Consider the following 23758-nt stretch of genomic DNA (forward strand, 5'->3'; position numbering starts at 1 on the left):
GTTAATACATGAGAGTACATATGATGGCTGGTGTGGTGTTGGTACATGGGAGTACATATGATGGATGGTGTGGTGTTGATACATGGGAGTACATATGATGGTTGGTGTGGTGTTGATACATGGGAGTACATATGATGGCTGGTGTGGTGTTGGTACATGGGAGTACATATGATGGCTGGTGTGGTGTTGATACATGGGAGTACATATGATGGCTGGTGTGGTGTTGGTACATGGGAGTACATATGATGGATGGTGTGGTGTTGATACATGGGAGTACATATGATGGCTGGTGTGGTGTTGATACATGGGAGTACATATGATGGCTGGTGTGGTGTTGGTACATGGGAGTACATATGATAGCTGGTGTGGTGTTGATACATGGGAGTACATATGATGGCTGGTGTGGTGTTGGTACATGGGAGTACATATGATGGCTGGTGTGGTGTTGATACATGGGAGTGCATATGATCGCTGGTGTGGTGTTGGTACATGGGAGTACATATGATGGCTGGTGTAGTGTTGGAACATGGGAGTACATATGATGGCTGGTGTGGTGTTGGTACATGGGAGTACATATGATGGCTGGTGTGGTGTTGATACATGGGAGTACATATGATGGCTGGTGTGGTGTTGGTACATGGGAGTACATATGATGGCTGGTGTGGTGTTGATACATGGGAGTACATATGATGGCTGGTGTGGTGTTAATACATGGGAGTGCATATGATGGCTGGTGTGGTGTTGGTACATGGGAGTACATATGATAGCTGGTGTGGTGTTGATACATGGGAGTACATATGATGGCTGGTGTGGTGATACATGGGAGTACATATGATGGCTGGTGTGGTGTTGATACATGGGAGTACAAATGATGGCTGGTGTGGTGTTGATACATGGGAGTACATATGATGGCTGGTGTGGTGTTGGTACATGGGAGTACATATGATGGATGGTGTGGTGTTGATACATGGGAGTACATATGATGGCTGCTGTGGTGTTGATACATGGGAGTACATATGATGGCTGGTGTGGTGTTAATACATGGGAGTGCATATGATGGCTGGTGTGGTGTTGGTACATGGGAGTACATATGATGGCTGGTGTGGTGTTGATACATGGGAGTACATATGATGGCTGGTGTGGTGTTAATACATGGGAGTGCATATGATAGCTGGTGTGGTGATACATGGGAGTACATATGATGGCTGGTGTGGTGTTGATACATGGGAGTACATATGATGGCTGGTGTGGTGTTGATACATGGGAGTACATATGATAGCTGGTGTGGTGTTGATACATGGGAGTACATATGATGGCTGGTGTGGTGATACATGGGAGTACATATGATGGCTGGTGTGGTGTTGATACATGGGAGTACATATGATGGCTGGTGTGGTGTTGATACATGGGAGTACATATGATGGCTGGTGTGGTGTTGGTACATGGGAGTACATATGATGGATGGTGTGGTGTTGATACATGGGAGTACATTTGATGGCTGGTGTGGTGTTGATACATGGGAGTACATATGATGGCTGGTGTGGTGTTGGTACATGAGAGTACATATGATGGCTGGTGTGGTGTTGGTACATGGGAGTACATATGATGGCTGGTGTGGTGTTGGTACATGGGAGTACATATGATGGCTGGTGTGGTGTTGGTACATGGGAGTACATATGATGGATGGTGTGGTTTTGATACATGGGAGTACATATGATGGCTGGTGTGGTGTTGGTACATGGGAGTACATATGATGGCTGGTGTGGTGTTGATACATGGGAGTACATATGATGGATGGTGTGGTGTTGATACATGGGAGTACATATGATGGCTGGTGTGGTGTTGGTACATGGGAGTACATATGATGGATGGTGTGGTGTTGATACATGGGAGTACATATGATGGCTGGTGTGGTGTTGGTACATGGGAGTACATATGATGGATGGTGTGGTGTTGATACATGGGAGTACATATGATGGCTGGTGTGGTGTTGGTACATGGGAGTACATATGATGGATGGTGTGGTGTTGATACATGGGAGTACATATGATGGCTGGTGTGGTGTTGATACATGGGAGTACATATGATGGCTGGTGTGGTGTTGGTACATGGGAGTACATATGATGGCTGGTGTGGTGTTGATACATGAGAGTACATATGATGGCTGGTGTGGTGTTGGTACATGGGAGTACATATGATGGATGGTGTGGTGTTGATACATGGGAGTACATATGATGGTTGGTGTGGTGTTGATACATGGGAGTACATATGATGGCTGGTGTGGTGTTGGTACATGGGAGTACATATGATGGCTGGTGTGGTGTTGATACATGGGAGTACATATGATGGCTGGTGTGGTGTTGGTACATGGGAGTACATATGATGGATGGTGTGGTGTTGATACATGGGAGTACATATGATGGCTGGTGTGGTGTTGATACATGGGAGTACATATGATGGCTGGTGTGGTGTTGGTACATGGGAGTACATATGATAGCTGGTGTGGTGTTGATACATGGGAGTACATATGATGGCTGGTGTGGTGTTGGTACATGGGAGTACATATGATGGCTGGTGTGGTGTTGATACACGGGAGTACATATGATGGCTGGTGTGGTGTTGGTACATGGGAGTACATATGATGGATGGTGTGGTGTTGATACATGGGAGTACATATGATGGCTGGTGTGGTGTTGATACATGGGAGTACATATGATGGCTGGTGTGGTGTTGGTACATGGGAGTACATATGATAGCTGGTGTGGTGTTGATACATGGGAGTACATATGATGGCTGGTGTGGTGTTGGTACATGGGAGTACATATGATGGCTGGTGTGGTGTTGATACATGGGAGTGCATATGATGGCTGGTGTGGTGTTGGTACATGGGAGTACATATGATGGCTGGTGTAGTGTTGGAACATGGGAGTACATATGATGGCTGGTGTGGTGTTGGTACATGGGAGTACATATGATGGCTGGTGTGGTGTTGATACATGGGAGTACATATGATGGCTGGTGTGGTGTTGGTACATGGGAGTACATATGATGGCTGGTGTGGTGTTGATACATGGGAGTACATATGATGGCTGGTGTGGTGTTAATACATGGGAGTGCATATGATGGCTGGTGTGGTGTTGGTACATGGGAGTACATATGATAGCTGGTGTGGTGTTGATACATGGGAGTACATATGATGGCTGGTGTGGTGATACATGGGAGTACATATGATGGCTGGTGTGGTGTTGATACATGGGAGTACATATGATGGCTGGTGTGGTGTTGATACATGGGAGTACATATGATGGCTGGTGTGGTGTTGGTACATGGGAGTACATATGATGGATGGTGTGGTGTTGATACATGGGAGTACATATGATGGCTGCTGTGGTGTTGATACATGGGAGTACATATGATGGCTGGTGTGGTGTTAATACATGGGAGTGCATATGATGGCTGGTGTGGTGTTGGTACATGGGAGTACATATGATGGCTGGTGTGGTGTTGATACATGGGAGTACATATGATGGCTGGTGTGGTGTTAATACATGGGAGTGCATATGATGGCTGGTGTGGTGATACATGGGAGTGCATATGATGGCTGGTGTGGTGTTGATACATGGGAGTACATATGATGGCTGGTGTGGTGTTGATACATGGGAGTACATATGATAGCTGGTGTGGTGTTGATACATGGGAGTACATATGATGGCTGGTGTGGTGATACATGGGAGTACATATGATGGCTGGTGTGGTGTTGATACATGGGAGTACATATGATGGCTGGTGTGGTGTTGATACATGGGAGTACATATGATGGCTGGTGTGGTGTTGGTACATGGGAGTACATATGATGGATGGTGTGGTGTTGATACATGGGAGTACATATGATGGCTGGTGTGGTGTTGATACATGGGAGTACATATGATGGATGGTGTGGTGTTGGTACATGGGAGTACATATGATGGATGGTGTGGTGTTGATACATGGGAGTACATATGATGGCTGGTGTGGTGTTGGTACATGGGAGTACATATGATGGATGGTGTGGTGTTGTTACATGGGAGTACATATGATGGCTGGTGTGGTGTTGGTACATGGGAGTACATATGATGGATGGTGTGGTGTTGATACATGGGAGTACATATGATGGCTGGTGTGGTGTTGATACATGGGAGTACATATGATGGCTGGTGTGGTGTTGGTACATGGGAGTACATATGATGGCTGGTGTGGTGTTGATACATGAGAGTACATATGATGGCTGGTGTGGTGTTGTTACATGGGAGTACATATGATGGATGGTGTGGTGTTGATACATGGGAGTACATATGATGGTTGGTGTGGTGTTGATACATGGGAGTACATATGATGGCTGGTGTGGTGTTGGTACATGGGAGTACATATGATGGCTGGTGTGGTGTTGATACATGGGAGTACATATGATGGCTGGTGTGGTGTTGGTACATGGGAGTACATATGATGGATGGTGTGGTGTTGATACATGGGAGTACATATGATGGCTGGTGTGGTGTTGATACATGGGAGTACATATGATGGCTGGTGTGGTGTTGGTACATGGGAGTACATATGATAGCTGGTGTGGTGTTGATACATGGGAGTACATATGATGGCTGGTGTGGTGTTGGTACATGGGAGTACATATGATGGCTGGTGCGGTGTTGATACATGAGAGTACATATGATGGCTGGTGTGGTGTTGGTACATGGGAGTACATATGATGGATGGTGTGGTGTTGATACATGGGAGTACATATGATGGTTGGTGTGGTGTTGATACATGGGAGTACATATGATGGCTGGTGTGGTGTTGGTACATGGGAGTACATATGATGGCTGGTGTGGTGTTGATACATGGGAGTACATATGATGGCTGGTGTGGTGTTGGTACATGGGAGTACATATGATGGATGGTGTGGTGTTGATACATGGGAGTACATATGATGGCTGGTGTGGTGTTGATACATGGGAGTACATATGATGGCTGGTGTGGTGTTGGTACATGGGAGTACATATGATAGCTGGTGTGGTGTTGATACATGGGAGTACATATGATGGCTGGTGTGGTGTTGGTACATGGGAGTACATATGATGGCTGGTGTGGTGTTGATACATGGGAGTGCATATGATGGCTGGTGTGGTGTTGGTACATGGGAGTACATATGATGGCTGGTGTAGTGTTGGAACATGGGAGTACATATGATGGCTGGTGTGGTGTTGGTACATGGGAGTACATATGATGGCTGGTGTGGTGTTGATACATGGGAGTACATATGATGGCTGGTGTGGTGTTGGTACATGGGAGTACATATGATGGCTGGTGTGGTGTTGATACATGGGAGTACATATGATGGCTGGTGTGGTGTTAATACATGGGAGTGCATATGATGGCTGGTGTGGTGTTGGTACATGGGAGTACATATGATAGCTGGTGTGGTGTTGATACATGGGAGTACATATGATGGCTGGTGTGGTGATACATGGGAGTACATATGATGGCTGGTGTGGTGTTGATACATGGGAGTACATATGATGGCTGGTGTGGTGTTGATACATGGGAGTACATATGATGGCTGGTGTGGTGTTGGTACATGGGAGTACATATGATGGATGGTGTGGTGTTGATACATGGGAGTACATATGATGGCTGCTGTGGTGTTGATACATGGGAGTACATATGATGGCTGGTGTGGTGTTAATACATGGGAGTGCATATGATGGCTGGTGTGGTGATACATGGGAGTACATATGATGGCTGGTGTGGTGTTGATACATGGGAGTACATATGATGGCTGGTGTGGTGTTGATACATGGGAGTACATATGATAGCTGGTGTGGTGTTGATACATGGGAGTACATATGATGGCTGGTGTGGTGATACATGGGAGTACATATGATGGCTGGTGTGGTGTTGATACATGGGAGTACATATGATGGCTGGTGTGGTGTTGATACATGGGAGTACATATGATGGCTGGTGTGGTGTTGGTACATGGGAGTACATATGATGGATGGTGTGGTGTTGATACATGGGAGTACATTTGATGGCTGGTGTGGTGTTGATACATGGGAATACATATGATGGCTGGTGTGGTGTTGGTACATGAGAGTACATATGATGGCTGGTGTGGTGTTGGTACATGGGAGTACATATGATGGCTGGTGTGGTGTTGGTACATGGGAGTACATATGATGGCTGGTGTGGTGTTGGTACATGGGAGTACATATGATGGATGGTGTGGTGTTGATACATGGGAGTACATATGATGGCTGGTGTGGTGTTGGTACATGGGAGTACATATGATGGCTGGTGTGGTGTTGATACATGGGAGTACATATGATGGATGGTGTGGTGTTGATACATGGGAGTACATATGATGGCTGGTGTGGTGTTGGTACATGGGAGTACATATGATGGATGGTGTGGTGTTGATACATGGGAGTACATATGATGGCTGGTGTGGTGTTGATACATGGGAGTACATATGATGGATGGTGTGGTGTTGGTACATGGGAGTACATATGATGGATGGTGTGGTGTTGATACATGGGAGTACATATGATGGCTGGTGTGGTGTTGGTACATGGGAGTACATATGATGGATGGTGTGGTGTTGATACATGGGAGTACATATGATGGCTGGTGTGGTGTTGGTACATGGGAGTACATATGATGGATGGTGTGGTGTTGATACATGGGAGTACATATGATGGCTGGTGTGGTGTTGATACATGGGAGTACATATGATGGCTGGTGTGGTGTTGGTACATGGGAGTACATATGATGGCTGGTGTGGTGTTGATACATGAGAGTACATATGATGGCTGGTGTGGTGTTGGTACATGGGAGTACATATGATGGATGGTGTGGTGTTGATACATGGGAGTACATATGATGGTTGGTGTGGTGTTGATACATGGGAGTACATATGATGGCTGGTGTGGTGTTGGTACATGGGAGTACATATGATGGCTGGTGTGGTGTTGATACATGGGAGTACATATGATGGCTGGTGTGGTGTTGGTACATGGGAGTACATATGATGGATGGTGTGGTGTTGATACATGGGAGTACATATGATGGCTGGTGTGGTGTTGATACATGGGAGTACATATGATGGCTGGTGTGGTGTTGGTACATGGGAGTACATATGATAGCTGGTGTGGTGTTGATACATGGGAGTACATATGATGGCTGGTGTGGTGTTGGTACATGGGAGTACATATGATGGCTGGTGTGGTGTTGATACATGGGAGTGCATATGATGGCTGGTGTGGTGTTGGTACATGGGAGTACATATGATGGCTGGTGTAGTGTTGGAACATGGGAGTACATATGATGGCTGGTGTGGTGTTGGTACATGGGAGTACATATGATGGCTGGTGTGGTGTTGATACATGGGAGTACATATGATGGCTGGTGTGGTGTTGGTACATGGGAGTACATATGATGGCTGGTGTGGTGTTGATACATGGGAGTACATATGATAACTGGTGTGGTGTTAATACATGGGAGTGCATATGATGGCTGGTGTGGTGTTGGTACATGGGAGTACATATGATAGCTGGTGTGGTGTTGATACATGGGAGTACATATGATGGCTGGTGTGGTGATACATGGGAGTACATATGATGGCTGGTGTGGTGTTGATACATGGGAGTACATATGATGGCTGGTGTGGTGTTGATACATGGGAGTACATATGATGGCTGGTGTGGTGTTGGTACATGGGAGTACATATGATGGATGGTGTGGTGTTGATACATGGGAGTACATATGATGGCTGCTGTGGTGTTGATACATGGGAGTACATATGATGGCTGGTGTGGTGTTAATACATGGGAGTGCATATGATGGCTGGTGTGGTGTTGGTACATGGGAGTACATATGATGGCTGGTGTGGTGTTGATACATGGGAGTACATATGATGGCTGGTGTGGTGTTAATACATGGGAGTGCATATGATGGCTGGTGTGGTGATACATGGGAGTACATATGATGGCTGGTGTGGTGTTGATACATGGGAGTACATATGATGGCTGGTGTGGTGTTGATACATTTGAGTACATATGATAGCTGGTGTGGTGTTGATACATGGGAGTACATATGATGGCTGGTGTGGTGATACATGGGAGTACATATGATGGCTGGTGTGGTGTTGATACATGGGAGTACATATGATGGCTGGTGTGGTGTTGATCCATGGGAGTACATATGATGGCTGGTGTGGTGTTGGTACATGGGAGTACATATGATGGATGGTGTGGTGTTGATACATGGGAGTACATATGATGGCTGGTGTGGTGTTGATACATGGGAGTACATATGATGGCTGGTGTGGTGTTGGTACATGAGAGTACATATGATGGCTGGTGTGGTGTTGGTACATGGGAGTACATATGATGGCTGGTGTGGTGTTGGTACATGGGAGTACATATGATGGTTGGTGTGGTGTTGGTACATGGGAGTACATATGATGGCTGGTGTGGTGTTGGTACATGGGAGTACATATGATGGCTGGTGTGGTGTTGGTACATGGGAGTACATATGATGGCTGGTGTGGTGTTGATAAATGGGAGTACATATGATGGCTGGTGCGGTGTTGGTACATGGGAGTACATATGATGGTTGGTGTGGTGTTGGTACATGGGAGTACATATGATAACTGGTGTGGTGTTGGTACATGGGAGTGCATATGATGGCTGGTGTGGTGTTGATACATGGGAGTACATATGATGGCTGGTGTGGTGTTGGTACATGGGAGTACATATGATGGCTGGTGTGGTGTTGATACATGGGAGTACATATGATGGCTGGTGTGGTGTTGGTACATGGGAGTACATATGATGGCTGGTGTGGTGTTGGTACATGGGAGTGCATATGATGGCTGGTGTGGTGTTGGTACATGGGAGTACATATGATGGCTGGTGTGGTGTTGGTACATGGGAGTACATATGATGGCTGGTGTGGTGTTGGTACATGGGAGTACATATGATGGCTGGTGTAGTGTTGGTACATGGGAGTACATATGATGGCTGGTGTGGTGTTGATACATGGGAGTACATATGATGGCTGGTCTGATGTTGGTACATGGGAGTACATATGATGGCTGGTGTGATGTTGGTACATGGGAGTACATATGATGGCTGGTGTGGTGTTGGTACATGGGAGCACATATGATGGCTGTTGTGGTGTTGGTACATGGGAGTACATATGATGGCTGGTGTGGTGTTGGTACATGGGAGTACATATGATGGCTGGTGTGGTGTTGGTACATGGGAGCACATATGATGGCTGTTGTGGTGTTGGTACATGGGAGTACATATGATGGCTGGTGTGGTGTTGGTACAAGGGAGTACATATGATGGCTGGTGTGGTGTTGGTACATGGGAGTACATATGATGGCTGGTGTGGTGTTGATACATGGGAGTACATATGATGGCTGGTGTGGTGTTGGTACATGGGAGTACATATGATGGCTGGTGTGGTGTTGGTACAAGGGAGTACATATGATGGCTGGTGTGGTGTTGATACATGGGAGTACATATGATGGCTGGTGTGGTGTTGGTACATGGGAGTACATATGATGGCTGGTGTGGTGTTGATACATGGGAGTACATATGATGGCTGGTGGGGTGTTGGTACATGGGAGTACATATAATGGCTGGTGTGGTGTTGATACACGGGAGTACATATGATGGCTGGTGTGGTGTTGATGCATGGGAGTACATATGATGGCTGGTGTGGTGTTGATACATGGGAGTACATATGATGGCTGGTGTGGTGTTGATACATGGGAGTACGTATGATGGCTGGTGTGGTGTTGATACATGGGAGTACATATGATGGCTGGTGTGGTGTTGATACATGGGAGTACATATGATGGCTGGTGTGGTGTTGATACATGGGAGTACATATGATGGCTGGTGTGGTGTTGATACATGGGAGTACATATGATGGCTGGTGTGGTGTTGATACATGGGAGTACATATGATGGCTGGTGTGGTGTTGATACATGGGAGTACATATGATGGATGGTGTGGTGTTGGTACATGGGAGTACATATGATGGCTGGTGTGGTGTTGGTACATGGGAGTACATATGATGGCTGGTGGGGTGTTGGTACATGGGAGTACATATGATGGCTGGTGTGGTGTTGGTACATGGGAGTACATATGATGGCTGGTGTGGTGTTGATACATGGGAGTACATATGATGGCTGGTGTGGTGTTGATACATGGGAGTACATATGATGGCTGGTGAGGTGTTGGTACATGGGAGTACATATGATGGCTGGTGTGGTGTTGGTACATGGGAGTACATATGATGGCTGGTGTGGTGTTGGTACATGGGAGTACATATGATGGCTGGTGTGGTGTTGGTACATGGGAGTACATATGATGGCTGGTGTGGTGTTGGTACATGGGAGTACATATGATGGCTGGTGGGGTGTTGGTACATGGGAGTACATATGATGGCTGGTGTGGTGTTGGTACATGGGAGTACATATGATGGATGGTGGGGTGTTGGTACATGGGAGTACATATGACGGCTGGTGGGGTGTTGGTACATGGGAGTACATATGATGGCTGGTGTGGTGTTGATACATGGGAGTACATATGATGGCTGGTGAGGTGTTGGTACATGGGAGTACATATGATGGCTGGTGTGGTGTTGATACATGGGAGTACATATGATGGCTGGTGAGGTGTTGGTACATGGGAGTACATATGATGGCTGGTGTGGTGTTGGTACATGGGAGTACATATGATGGCTGGTGTGGTGTTGGTACATGGGAGTACATATGATGGCTGGTGTGGTGTTGATACATGGGAGTACATATGATGGCTGGTGTGGTGTTGATACATGGGAGTACATATGATGGCTGGTGGGGTGTTGGTACATGGGAGTACATATGATGGCTGGTGTGGTGTTGATACATGGGAGTACATATGATGGCTGGTGTGGTGTTGATACATGGGAGTACATATGATGGCTGGTGTGGTGTTGATACATGGGAGTACATATGATGGCTGGTGGGGTGTTGGTACATGGGAGTACATATGATGGCTGGTGGGGTGTTGGTGCATGGGAGTACATATGATGGCTGGTGGGGTGTTGATACATGGGAGTACATATGATGGCTGGTGTGGTGTTGATACATGGGAGTACATATGATGGCTGGTGGGGTGTTGGTACATGGGAGTACATATGATGGCTGGTGGGGTGTTGGTACATGGGAGTACATATGATGGCTGGTGTGGTGTTGATACATGGGAGTACATATGATGGCTGGTGTGGTGTTGGTACATGGGAGTACATATGATGGCTGGTGTGGTGTTGGTACATGGGAGTACATATGACAAAAAACAGAGGACTTTAGAGTCCACACTGATAGTATCTGGTGGCAAAACTATTTATTTCAATCTAGATTACGAAGTATCATATATTGACTAGATTTTTGAAGCAAGGATAGTAAAGCAGAAGGATCTCTCACTACCCTCCACTCCCTCCGTCTACTGTTGGCAGAAACATGGTGAAAAATAATGATACATATCATGTTAAAAAAAAAAAATCCCATGGAATTTAGAGGATAGACAAGTGGATGGAAGGCAGGAGCTATAAGCTACCTCTATATGTTAGTTCTGTTCCTCCCACAGCTAGTGTTACTCCACAGGCACTCACAGAGAACAGCTAGTGTTACTCCACAGGCACTCACAGAGCACAGCTAGTGTTACTCCACAGGCACTCACAGAGCACAGCTAGTGTTACTCCACAGGCACTCACAGAGCACAGCTAGTGCTACTCCACAAGCACTCACAGAGCACAGCTAGTGTTACTCCACAGACACTCACAGAGCATACCTAGTGTTACTCCACAGGCACTCACAGAGCATACCTAGTGTTACTCCACAGGCACTCACAGAGCATACCTAGTGTTACTCCACAGGCACTCACAGAGCACAGCTAGTATTACTCCACAGGCACTCACAGAGCACAGCTAGTGTTACTCCACAGGCACTCACAGAGCACAGCTAGTGTTACTCCACAGGCACTCACAGAGCACAGCTAGTGTTACTCCACAGGCACTCACAGAGCACAGCTAGTGTTACTCCACAGGCACTCACAGAGCACAGCTAGTGTTACTCCACAGGCACTCACAGAGCACAGCTAGTGTTACTCCACAGGCACTCACAGAGCACAGCTAGTGTTACTCCACAGGCACTCACAGAGCACAGCTAGTGTTACTCCACAGGCACTCACAGAGCACAGCTAGTGTTACTCCAGAGGCACTCACAGAGCACAGCTAGTGTTACTCCACAGGCACTCACAGAGCACAGCTAGTGTTACTCCACAGGCACTCACAGAGCACAGCTAGTGTTACTCCACAGGCACTCACAGAGCACAGCTAGTGTTACTCCACAGGCACTCACGGAGCACAGCTAGTGTTACTCCACAGGCACTCACAGAGCACAGCTAGTGTTACTCCACAGGCACTCACAGAGCACAGCTAGTGTTACTCCACAGGCAGTCACAGAGCACAGCAAGTGTTACTCCACAGGCACTCACAGAGCACAGCTAGTGTTACTCCACAGGCACTCACAGAGCACAGCTAGTGTTACTCCACAGGCACTCACGGAGCACAGCTAGTGTTACTCCACAGGCACTCACAGAGCACAGCTAGTGTTACTCCACAGGCACTCACAGAGCACAGCTAGTGTTACTCCACAAGCACTCACAGAGCACAGCTAGTGTTACTCCACAGGCACTCACAAAGCACAGCTAGTGTTACTCCACAGGCACTCACAGAACACAGCTAGTGTTACTCCACAGGCACTCACAGAGCTGAGCTATTGTTACTCCACAGGCACTCACAGAGCTGAGCTAGTGTTACTCCACAGGCACTCACAGAGCTGAGCTATTGTTACTCCACAGGCACTCACAGAGCACAGCTAGTGTTATTCCACAAGCACTCACAGAGCATACCTAGTGTTACTCCACAGGCACTCACAGAGCTGAGCTATTGTTACTCCACAGGAACTCACAGAGCTGAGCTATTGCTACTCTACAAGCACTCACAGAGCACAGCTATTGTTACTCTACAACCACTCACAGAGCTGAGCTGTTGTTACTCCACAGGCACTCACAGAGCTGAGCTAGTGTTACTCCACAGGCACTCTCAGAGCACAGCTAGTGTTACTCTACAGGCACTCACAGAGCACAGTTAGTGTTACTCCACAAGCACTCACAGAGCACAGCTAGTGTTACTCCACAGGCACTCACAGAGCATACCTAGTGTTACTCCACAGGCACTCACAGAGAATACCTAGTGTTACTCCACAGGCACTCACAGAGCATACCTAGTGTTACTCCACAGGCACTCACAGAGCACAGCTAGTGTTACTCCACAGGCACTCACAGAGCATACCTAGTGTTACTCCACAGGCACTCACAGAGAATACCTAGTGTTACTCCACAGGCACTCACAGAGCATACCTAGTGTTACTCCACAGGCACTCACAGATCATACCTAGTGTTACTCCACAGGCACTCACAGAGCATACCTAGTGTTACTCCACATGCACTCACAGAGCATACCTAGTGTTACTCCACAGGCACTCACCGAGCATACCTAGTGTTACTCCACAGGCACTCACAGAGAATACCTAGTGTTACTCCACAGGCACTCACAGAGCATACCTAGTGTTACTCCACAGGCACTCACAGAGCATACCTAGTGTTAGTCCACAGGCACTCACAGAGCATACCTAGTGTTACTCCACAGGCACTCACAGAGCATACCTAGTGTTACTCCACAGGCACTCACAGAGCACAGCTAGTGTTACTCCACAGGCACTCACAGAGCTGAGCTATTGTTACTCCACAGGCACTCACAGAGCACACCTAGTGTTACTCCACAGGCACTCACAGAGCATACCTAGTGTTACTGCACAGGCACTCACAGAGCATACCTAGTGTTACTCCACAGGCACTCACAGAGCACAGCTAGTGTTACTCCACAGGCACTCACAGAGCACAGCTAGTGTTACTCCACAGACACTCACAGAGCACAGCTAGTGTTACTCCACAGGCACTCACAGAACTGAGCTATTGTTACTCCACAGGCACTCACAGAGCACGGCTAGTGTTACTCCACAGGCACTCACAGAGCTGAGCTATTGTTACTCCACAGGCACTCACAGAGCACAGCTAGTGTTATTCCACAGGCACTCACAGAGCATACCTAGTGCTACTCCACAGGCACTCACAGATCATACCTAGTGTTACTCCACAGGCACTCACAGAGCACAGCTAGTGTTACTCTACAGGCACTCACAGAGCACAGCTAGTGTTACTCCACAGGCACTCACAGAGCATACCTAGTGTTACTCCACAGGCACTCACAGAGCATACCTAGTGTTACTCCACAGGCACTCACAGAGCACAGCTAGTGTTACTCCACAGGCACTCACAGAGAATACCTAGTGTTACTCCACAGGCACTCACAGAGCACAGCTAGTGTTACTCCACAGGCACTCACAGAGAATACCTAGTGTTACTCCACAGGCACTCACAGATCATACCTAGTGTTACTCTACAGGCACTCACAGAGCACAGCTAGTGTTACTCCACAGGCACTCACAGAGCATACCTAGTGTTACTCTACAGGCACTCACAGAGCACAGCTAGTGTTACTCCACAGGCACTCACAGAGCATACCTAGTGTTACTCCACAGGCACTCACAGATCATACCTAGTGTTACTCCACAGGCACTCACAGAGCACAGCTAGTGTTACTCCACAGGCACTCACAGAGAATACCTAGTGTTACTCCACAGGCACTCACAGAGCATACCTAGTGTTACTCCACAGGCACTCACAGAGCATACCTAGTGTTACTCCACAGGCACTCACAGAGAATACCTAGTGTTACTCCACAGGCACTCACAGAGCATACCTAGTGTTACTCCACAGGCACTCACAGAGCATACCTAGTGTTACTCCACAGGCACTCACAGAGCACAGCTAGTGTTACTCCACAGGCACTCACAGAGCTGAGCTATTGTTACTCCACAGGCACTCACAGAGCACAGCTAGTGTTACTCCACAGGCACTCACAGAGCATACCTAGTGTTACTCCACAGGCACTCACAGAGTATACCTAGCGTTACTCCACAGGCACTCACAGAGCACAGCTAGTGTTACTCCACAGGCACTCACAGAGCACAGCTAGTGTTACTCCACAGGCACTCACAGAGCACAGCTACTAGTGTTACTCCACAGACACTCACAGAGCACAGCTAGTGTTACTCCACAGGCACTCACAGAGCACAGCTAGTGTTACTCCACAGGCACTCACAGAGCACAGCTACTAGTGTTACTCCACAGACACTCACAGAGCACAGCTAGTGTTACTCCACAGGCACTCACAGAGCACAGCTAGTGTTACTCCACAGGCACTCACAGAGCACAGCTACTAGTGTTACTCCACAGACACTCACAGAGCACAGCTAGTGTTACTCCACAGGCACTCACAGAGCACAGCTAGTGTTACTCCACAGGCACTCACAGAGCACAGCTACTAGTGTTACTCCACAGACACTCACAGAGCACAGCTAGTGTTACTCCACAGACACTCACAGAGCTGAGCTATTGTTACTCCAGAGGCACTCACAGAGCACGGCTAGTGTTACTCCACAGGCACTCACAGAGCTGAGCTATTGTTACTCCACAGGCACTCACAGAGCACAGCTAGTGTTACTCAACAGGCACTCACAGAGCATACCTAGTGTTACTCCACAGGCACTCACAGAGCACAGCTAGTGTTACTCCACAGGCACTCACAGAGCACAGCTAGTGTTACTCCACAGACACTCACAGAGCATACCTAGTGTTACTCCACAGGCACTCACAGAGCACAGCTAGTGTTACTCCACAGACTCTCACAGAGCTGAGCTATTGTTACTCCACAGGCACTCCCGGAGCACAGCTAGTGTTACTCCACAGACACTCACAGAGCATACCTAGTGTTACTCCACAGACACTCACAGATCATACCTAGTGTTACTCCACAGGCACTCACAGAGCACAGCTAGTGTTACTCCACAGACACTCACAGAGCATACCTAGTGTTACTCCACAGGTACTCACAGAGCATACCTAGTGTTACTCCACAGGCACTCACAGAGCATACCTAGTGTTACTCCACAGGCACTCACAGAGCATACCTAGTGTTACTCCACAGGCACTCACAGAGCATACCTAGTGTTACTCCACAGACACTCACAGAGCACAGCTAGTGTTACTCCACAGGCACTCACAGAGCTGAGCTATTGTTACTCCACAGGCACTCACAGAGCATACCTAGTGTTACTCCACAGGCACTCACAGAGCATACCTAGTGTTACTCCACATGCACTCACAGAGCACAGCTAGTGTTACTCCACAGGCACTCACAGAGCATACCTAGTGTTACTCCACAGGTACTCACAGAGCATACCTAGTGTTACTCCACAGGCACTCACAGAGCATACCTAGTGTTACTCCACAGACACTCACAGAGCACAGCTAGTGTTACTTCACAGGCACTCACAGAGCACAGCTAGTGTTACTCCACAGACTCTCACAGAGCACAGCTAGTGTTACTCCACAGGCACTCACAGAGCACAGCTAGTGTTACTCCACAGGCACTCACAGAGCTGAGCTATTGTTACTCCACAGGCACTCACAGAGCACAGCTAGTGTTATTCCACAGGCACTCACAGAGCATACCTAGTGTTACTCCACAGGCACTCACAGAGCTGAGCTATTGTTACTCCACAGGCAATCACAGAGCACAACTAGTGTTATTCCACAGGCACTCACAGAGCATACCTAGTGTTACTCCACAGGCACTCACAGAGCATACCTAGGGTTACTCCACAGGCACTCACAGAGCACAGCTAGTGTTACTCCACAGGCACTCACAGAGCACAGCTAGTGTTACTCCACAGGCACTCACAGAGCTGAGCTATTGTTACTCCACAGGCACTCACAGAGCACAACTAGTGTTATTCCACAGGCACTCACAGAGCATACCTAGTGTTACTCCACAGGCACTCACAGAGCATACCTAGTGTTACTCCACAGGCACTCACAGAGCACAGCTAGTGTTACTCCACAGGCACTCACAAGCACTCACAGAGCTGAGTATATCAGTGATTCCACTTGTAATTCTAAACTCAGTAGCGGAGGTGGACGCTGACCACTTCAATCACCACACCTACGTCTCCTTTAACACTATTATTATTATTATAATTATTATTATTATTATTATTATTATTATTATTATTATTATTATTATTGTTATTATTATTATTGTTATTATCATTATTATTATTATTATTATTATTATTATTATTATTATTATTATTATTATTATTATTATTATTATTATTATTATTATTATTATTATTATTATTATTAAGTCAGGGGATTCACTGTCAAGTGCTCGTCGTGATGTAGTTATTATACCCACACCATTAATCCAGCTGCTGCTATACCCACACCATTAATCCAGCTGCTGCTAAACCCACACCATTAATCCAGCTGCTGCTATACCCACACCATTAATCCAGCTGTTGCTATACCCACACCATTAATCCAGCTGATGTTATACCCACACTATTAATCCAGCTGCTGCTGTACCCACACTATTAATTCAGCTGCTGCTATACCCACACCATTAATCCAGCTGTTGTTTTACCCACACTATTAACCCTGCTGTTGCTGTATCCACACTATTAATCCAGCTACTGCTATACCCACACTATTAATCCAGCTTCTTCTGTACCCACACTATTAATCCATCTTCTGTTGTACCCACTCCAGAGAGAGAGAGAGAGAGAGAGAGAGAGAGAGAGAGAAGAAGGGAAGAAGGGAAAGAAGATCAGAGCAGCAACTACAGACCAGTGTCACTACTGTCAATCACTGGTAAGATCCTTGAGACAATAATCTCAAGACAAATGACAGAGTTTTTTGACTACCACTTACTACTTTGTGATCGTCAATATGGCTTCAAGAAAGGTTACTCTGCTGCTGATCTGTTGTTAAACCTCTCCACTAAGTGGCACCAGTCACTGGATGAGTCCAAAGTCAGCTGTGTGGTAGCACTGGACATTGCTGGCGCTTTCGACCGGGTGTGGCACCAGGGCCTTTTAGCAAAACTTCAAGCACTGGGAACTGCAGGCTCTACACTACGTCTCCTCAGTGATAACCTTCATGGTAGATCTCTAAGTGTAGTTCTCAATGGAACGGAATCAGCAAGACATCCTATTGGGGCAAGTGTTCCACAAGGAAGCGTGCTGGGACCATTGTTGTGGAATGTCTACTTCAACGACCTTCTTCATCTCATCCCAGAATCACATGCATATGCAGACGACTGTACACTGACATTCACTTATCCAAGAGAAGAAGTGCCAGCTGCTCTAAGCTACATCAATCACCAGCTAAGAGCTATATCAGCTTGGGGAAATAGATGGCAAGTAACATTTGCACCTGAGAAAACGCAAATGATGATCGTCTCTAGGCACCATGATGGTAATGCTGGTGCAGTAGTAAGGATGAATGGGAGGATGTTGGCACCTGGAGAAGAAGTTGATATCCTTGGGGTGAAATTTGACTCCAAACTAACCATGAAGAACCATGTTGTAAATCTTGCAAACAAGGCAGCCAGGAAGCTTACAGCACTTCGCCGTATCTCGCATCTGCTTGACAGTAGGGGTTGCAAGATTCTGTACGAGGCACAAATACGCTTACACCTTGAGTATGCTCCACTTTCTTGGTTTGTCTGCCCCCCCTCTCATCTGCGACTGCTTGACAGAGTAGAGAACAGAGCAAGACGTCTCATCTCTGACGTGGACCCATCCTGGATAGATCTGGCATTTCAGCAGAGCCTTCAACACAGGAGAGATGTGGGTGGCCTTACTGTTATGTACAAGGCCAATACTGTCAAAGTACCACGCTTGGATTCACTTCGAGGACAGCGTGAAACAAGCTTTTATGCCACAAGATGGGCAGAAAGTAGCAACTTCACTTTGGCTGTACCCTTCTCCAGAACATCACTCCGTCTGAGATCATATTTACCCAGGATGACTCGAGTATGGAACACATTCGTACAGCATAATGATGTCAACGAGATAAAGACAGTTGATAAAATGAAAATGCTGGCCCACAGATGGTTCCAACTTCATCCTGTTCCCTACTTGTATGTCTCATAACAATAAAAATGCTTTCAAATGAGCTGATGTAGGTAACAGCTCTTAGCTTGCCAATAAAGTTAGGAATCCTTAACCTGTAAATAGCTTGTCAATAAAACTAGGGATCCTTAACCTTGTCAAACCCTGTGTAAAAAAAAGAAAGAGCGAGAGAGAGAGAGAGAGAGAGAGAGAGAGAGAGAGAGAGAGAGAGAGAGAGAGAGAGAGAGAGAGAGAGAGAGAGAGAGAGAGAGAGAGAGAGAGAGAGAGAGAGAGAGAGAGAGAGAGAGAGAGAGAGAGAGAGAGAGAGAGAGAGAGAGAGAGAGAGAGAGAGAGAGAGAGAGAAAGAGAGAGAGAGAGTCAGTGAGAATGAATGTGATACTGATACTTTCCAGACTGTACCAAACAACTCTAAAAAGTCTCGAGAAGTTTACAACAGAGCCGTTCGTGCCTACTTCCTCTTCCTTCCCCTACTCTATCTTCCCTCCCCTCCCCATCCCTCCCTTCCCCTCCCCACCTCTCCGCTCCCTCCCCACCTCTCACCCACGTGCACACAATATTCTTTGAGTGCACACCAGACCATAAACACAACACCACATACCGTGCCATAACATTCTAAAACCACAACAAGTGCTTACGAAAGAAGGATGAGGATTAGGAGCAGAGGGAAGGAAAAGGTGAAGGAGGATGAGGATAACCCTCTTTGATCATCAAGGTTTCGAGTGACAAGAGAGCATCCACAAACAAGTGATAGTTAATCAATAACAACAATGCGACTAGCCGAGGATTGAACCCGTGGCGGGCTAAAACAACACGGGTTCGAATCCTCGGCTAGTCGTGCAAATCTCTCACGGCTAAGAATCTGTTATCTTAACTTAACTCATCTCAAAGCCCGTCTCTAGTGATACCTTATGAAAACGTTATTAGAAATTTCGCAAGGATTTTACGGGTCGCGCTTCAAAAATTTTAACCGATTTTCTGTTGCGTCTGATTTTCCTCTGAGCTTAGTTTTTTCCCCTCTCCTTCGCCCGAGGCGCGGATTCGTTAGCTCATGCATACAACCTAGTTTAGGTGATGGAATATGAGGGAGAAATGTAGATAGCCTTTGTTTACACTGTGTGACACTGTCATAAAGAATAGGATAAGATGTCACGACGGGTGTTTCTAGAACGTAACTTTCATTCACAATTAGCTAGCTTCACACTACGGGTATTCCTTCAACGTAACTGTCTCACACAATAAGCTAGCTTCACACTACGGGTGGTCCTTCAACGTAACTATCTCACACAATAGGCTAGGCTCACACTACGTGTGTTCCTTCAACGTAGCTATCACACACAATAAGCTAGCTTCACACTACGGGTGTTCCTTCAACGTAACTATCTCACAGAATAGGCTAGCTTCACACTACGGGTGAACATAGGCTTTTTACACAGAAACATCCGAGGTCACTGACCTTCATGGTATATGGGGTGCACCTGGTTGTTGTAATTCATGAGAAGGTCTGATTTTCCTCTGAGATTAGTTTTTTTCCCTCTGGGCCCGAGGCGCGGATTCGTTAGCTCATGCGTGCAACCTAGCTTAGGTGATGGAATATGAGGGAGAAATGTAGATACCTGTGTTTACACTGTGTGAACGTAACGGGTGTTTCTAGAACGTAGCTATCATTCACAATAAGCTAGCTTCACATTACGGGTGTTCCTTCAACGTAACTGTCTCACACAATAAGCTAGGCTCACACTACGGGTGTCCTTACAACGTAACTATCTCATACAATAAACTAGCTTCACACTACGGGTGTTCCTTCAACGTAACTGTCTCACTCAATAAGCTAGGCTCACACTACGGGTGAACATAGGCTTCTTACAGAGAAACATCCGAGGTCACTGACCTTCATGGTATCCGGGGCGCACCTGGTTGTTGTAATTCATGAGAAGGTTTTCCAGGATAGCAGAGATGTTGTGAGAGAGTCTGGCCATGTCACTGCTGCTCCTCGCTGCTACTACCTTGCTTGCCTGGGTCATGGGCTCCTGTAGACACAGACGAGACTATGTAACTGAGGATGTGACATACCCTAGCAGGAAGATTACGTTTGTGTACTGTCATTCAACAACAGTACCATCAACAACATTGCTATCAACAACAGCACTATCAACAACAATATCATCAACATGAGCACCGTCAACAACAGTACTATCATTCATCAACAGTACCATCGACAACAGTACTATCAACAACTGTACTATCAACAACAGCACTATCAACAACAGTACTATCAACAACAGTACTATCAACTACAGTCCCATCAACAACATTACTATTAACAAGAGTATGATCAAAAAGAGTACCATCAACAACAGTACTATTATTCAACAACAGTAAAAACATTCAGTAATAGTACCAACATTCAAAAACAGTACCATCATTCAACAAAAGCACCATCATTCAACAAAAACAGTACCATCATTCAACAAAAGCACCATCATTCAACAAAAACAGTACCATCATTCAACAAAAGCACCATCATTCAACAAAAACAGTACCATCATTCAACAAAAGCACCATCATTCAACAAAAACAGTACCATCATTCAACAAAAGCACCATCATTCAACAAAAACAGTACCATCATTCAGCAAAAGCACCATCATTCAGCAAAAACAGTACCATCATTCAACAAAAGCACCATTATTCAACAAAAACAGTACCATCATTCAACAAAAGCACCATCATTCAACAAAAACAGTACCATCATTCAACAAAAGCACCATCATTCAAGAAAGCACCACCATTCAACAAAAGCATCATCATTCAACAAAAGCATCATCATTCAACAAAAGCATCATCATTCAATAAAAGCACCACCATTCAACAAAAGCACCATCATTCAACAAAAACAGTACCATCATTCAACAAAAGCACCATCATTCAACAAAAACAGTACCATCATTCAACAAAAGCACCATCATTCAAGAAAGCACCACCATTCAACAAAAGCATCATCATTCAACAAAAGCATCATCATTCAATAAAAGCACCATCATTCAACAAAAGCACCATCATCATTCAACAAAAGCATCATCATTCAGCAAAAGCACTATCACTCAACAAAATCACCATCATTCAACAAAATCACCGTCATTCAACAAAAGCACCACCATTCAACAAAAGCACCATCACTCAACAAAAGCACCATCATTCAACAAAATCACCATCATTCAACAAAAGCACCACCATTCAACATAAGCACCATCATTCAACAAAAACAGTACCATCACTCAACAAAAGCATCACCATTCAACAAAAGCACCATCATTCAACAAAAACATTATCATCATTCAACAAAAGCACCATCATTCAACAAAATCACCACCATTCAACAAAAGCACCACCATTCAAAGAAAGCACCACCATTCAACAAAAGCACCATCATTCAACAAAAACAGTACCATCACTCAACAAAAGCATCATCATTCAACAACAGCACCATCATTCAATAAAAACAGTACCATCATTCAACAAAAGCATCATCATTCAACAAAAGCGCCATCATTCAACAAAATCACCATCATTCAACAAAAAGCACCAACAATCAGCAAAAGCACCATCATTCAACAAAAGCATCATCTCTCAACAAAAGCTTTATCATTCAACAAAAGCATCATCATTCAACAAAAACAGTTCCATCATTCAAGAAAAGCACCATCATTCAACAAAAGCATCATCATTCAACAAAAGCACCATCATTCAACAAAAGCACCATCATTCAACAAAAGCATCATCATTCAACAAAAGCACCATCACTCAACAAAAGCACCATCATTCAACAAAAGCACCATCATTCAACAAAAGCACCATCGTTCAGGAAAAGCATCATCATTCAACAAAAACACTATGATTCAACAAAAGCACCATCATTCAACAAAAGCACCATCATTCAACAAAAGCACCATCATCATTCAACAAAAGCATCATCATTCAACAAAACCACCACCATTCAACAAAAGCACCATCATTCAACGAAAGCGCCATCATTCAACAAAAGCACAATCATTCAACAAAAGCACCATCATTCAACAAAAGCACAATCATTCAACAAAAGCACCATCATTCAACAAAAGCGCCATCATTCAATAAAAGCGCCATCATTCAACAAAAGCACCATCATTCAACAAAAGCACCATCATTCAATAAAAACAGTACCATCATTCAACAAAAGCACCATCATTCAATAAAAACAGTACCATCATTCAACAAAAGCACCATCATTCAACAAAATCACCATCATCCAACAAAAACACAACCATTCAACATAAGCACCATCATTCAACAAAAGCATCATCATTCAACAAAAGCACCATCATTCAACAAAATCACCATCATACAACAAAAGCACCAACATTCAACAAAAAGCACCATCATTCAACAAAAGCACAATCACTCAACAAAAGCACCATCATTCAGCAAAAGCACCATCATTCAACAAAAGCACCATCATTCAACA

At 45.8% G+C, this 23758-nt stretch overlaps 1 protein-coding gene across 1 annotated transcript in view; it reads right to left on the reverse strand.

Annotated features, from left to right (window-relative positions):
- Window positions 1-23758, reverse strand: part of LOC128684056 (gamma-aminobutyric acid receptor subunit alpha-2) — a 262722-nt gene that overhangs the window by 138580 nt on the left and 100384 nt on the right. The window contains exon 3 of the mRNA XM_070091347.1: window positions 21147-21285. Coding sequence (XP_069947448.1) covers window positions 21147-21285 — 139 coding nt within the window. The remainder of the gene's footprint in view (window positions 1-21146; window positions 21286-23758) is intronic.

Source organism: Cherax quadricarinatus, chromosome 3 (assembly GCF_038502225.1).
Source record: "Cherax quadricarinatus isolate ZL_2023a chromosome 3, ASM3850222v1, whole genome shotgun sequence".
NCBI classification, from domain to species: Eukaryota; Metazoa; Arthropoda; class Malacostraca; order Decapoda; family Parastacidae; genus Cherax; species Cherax quadricarinatus.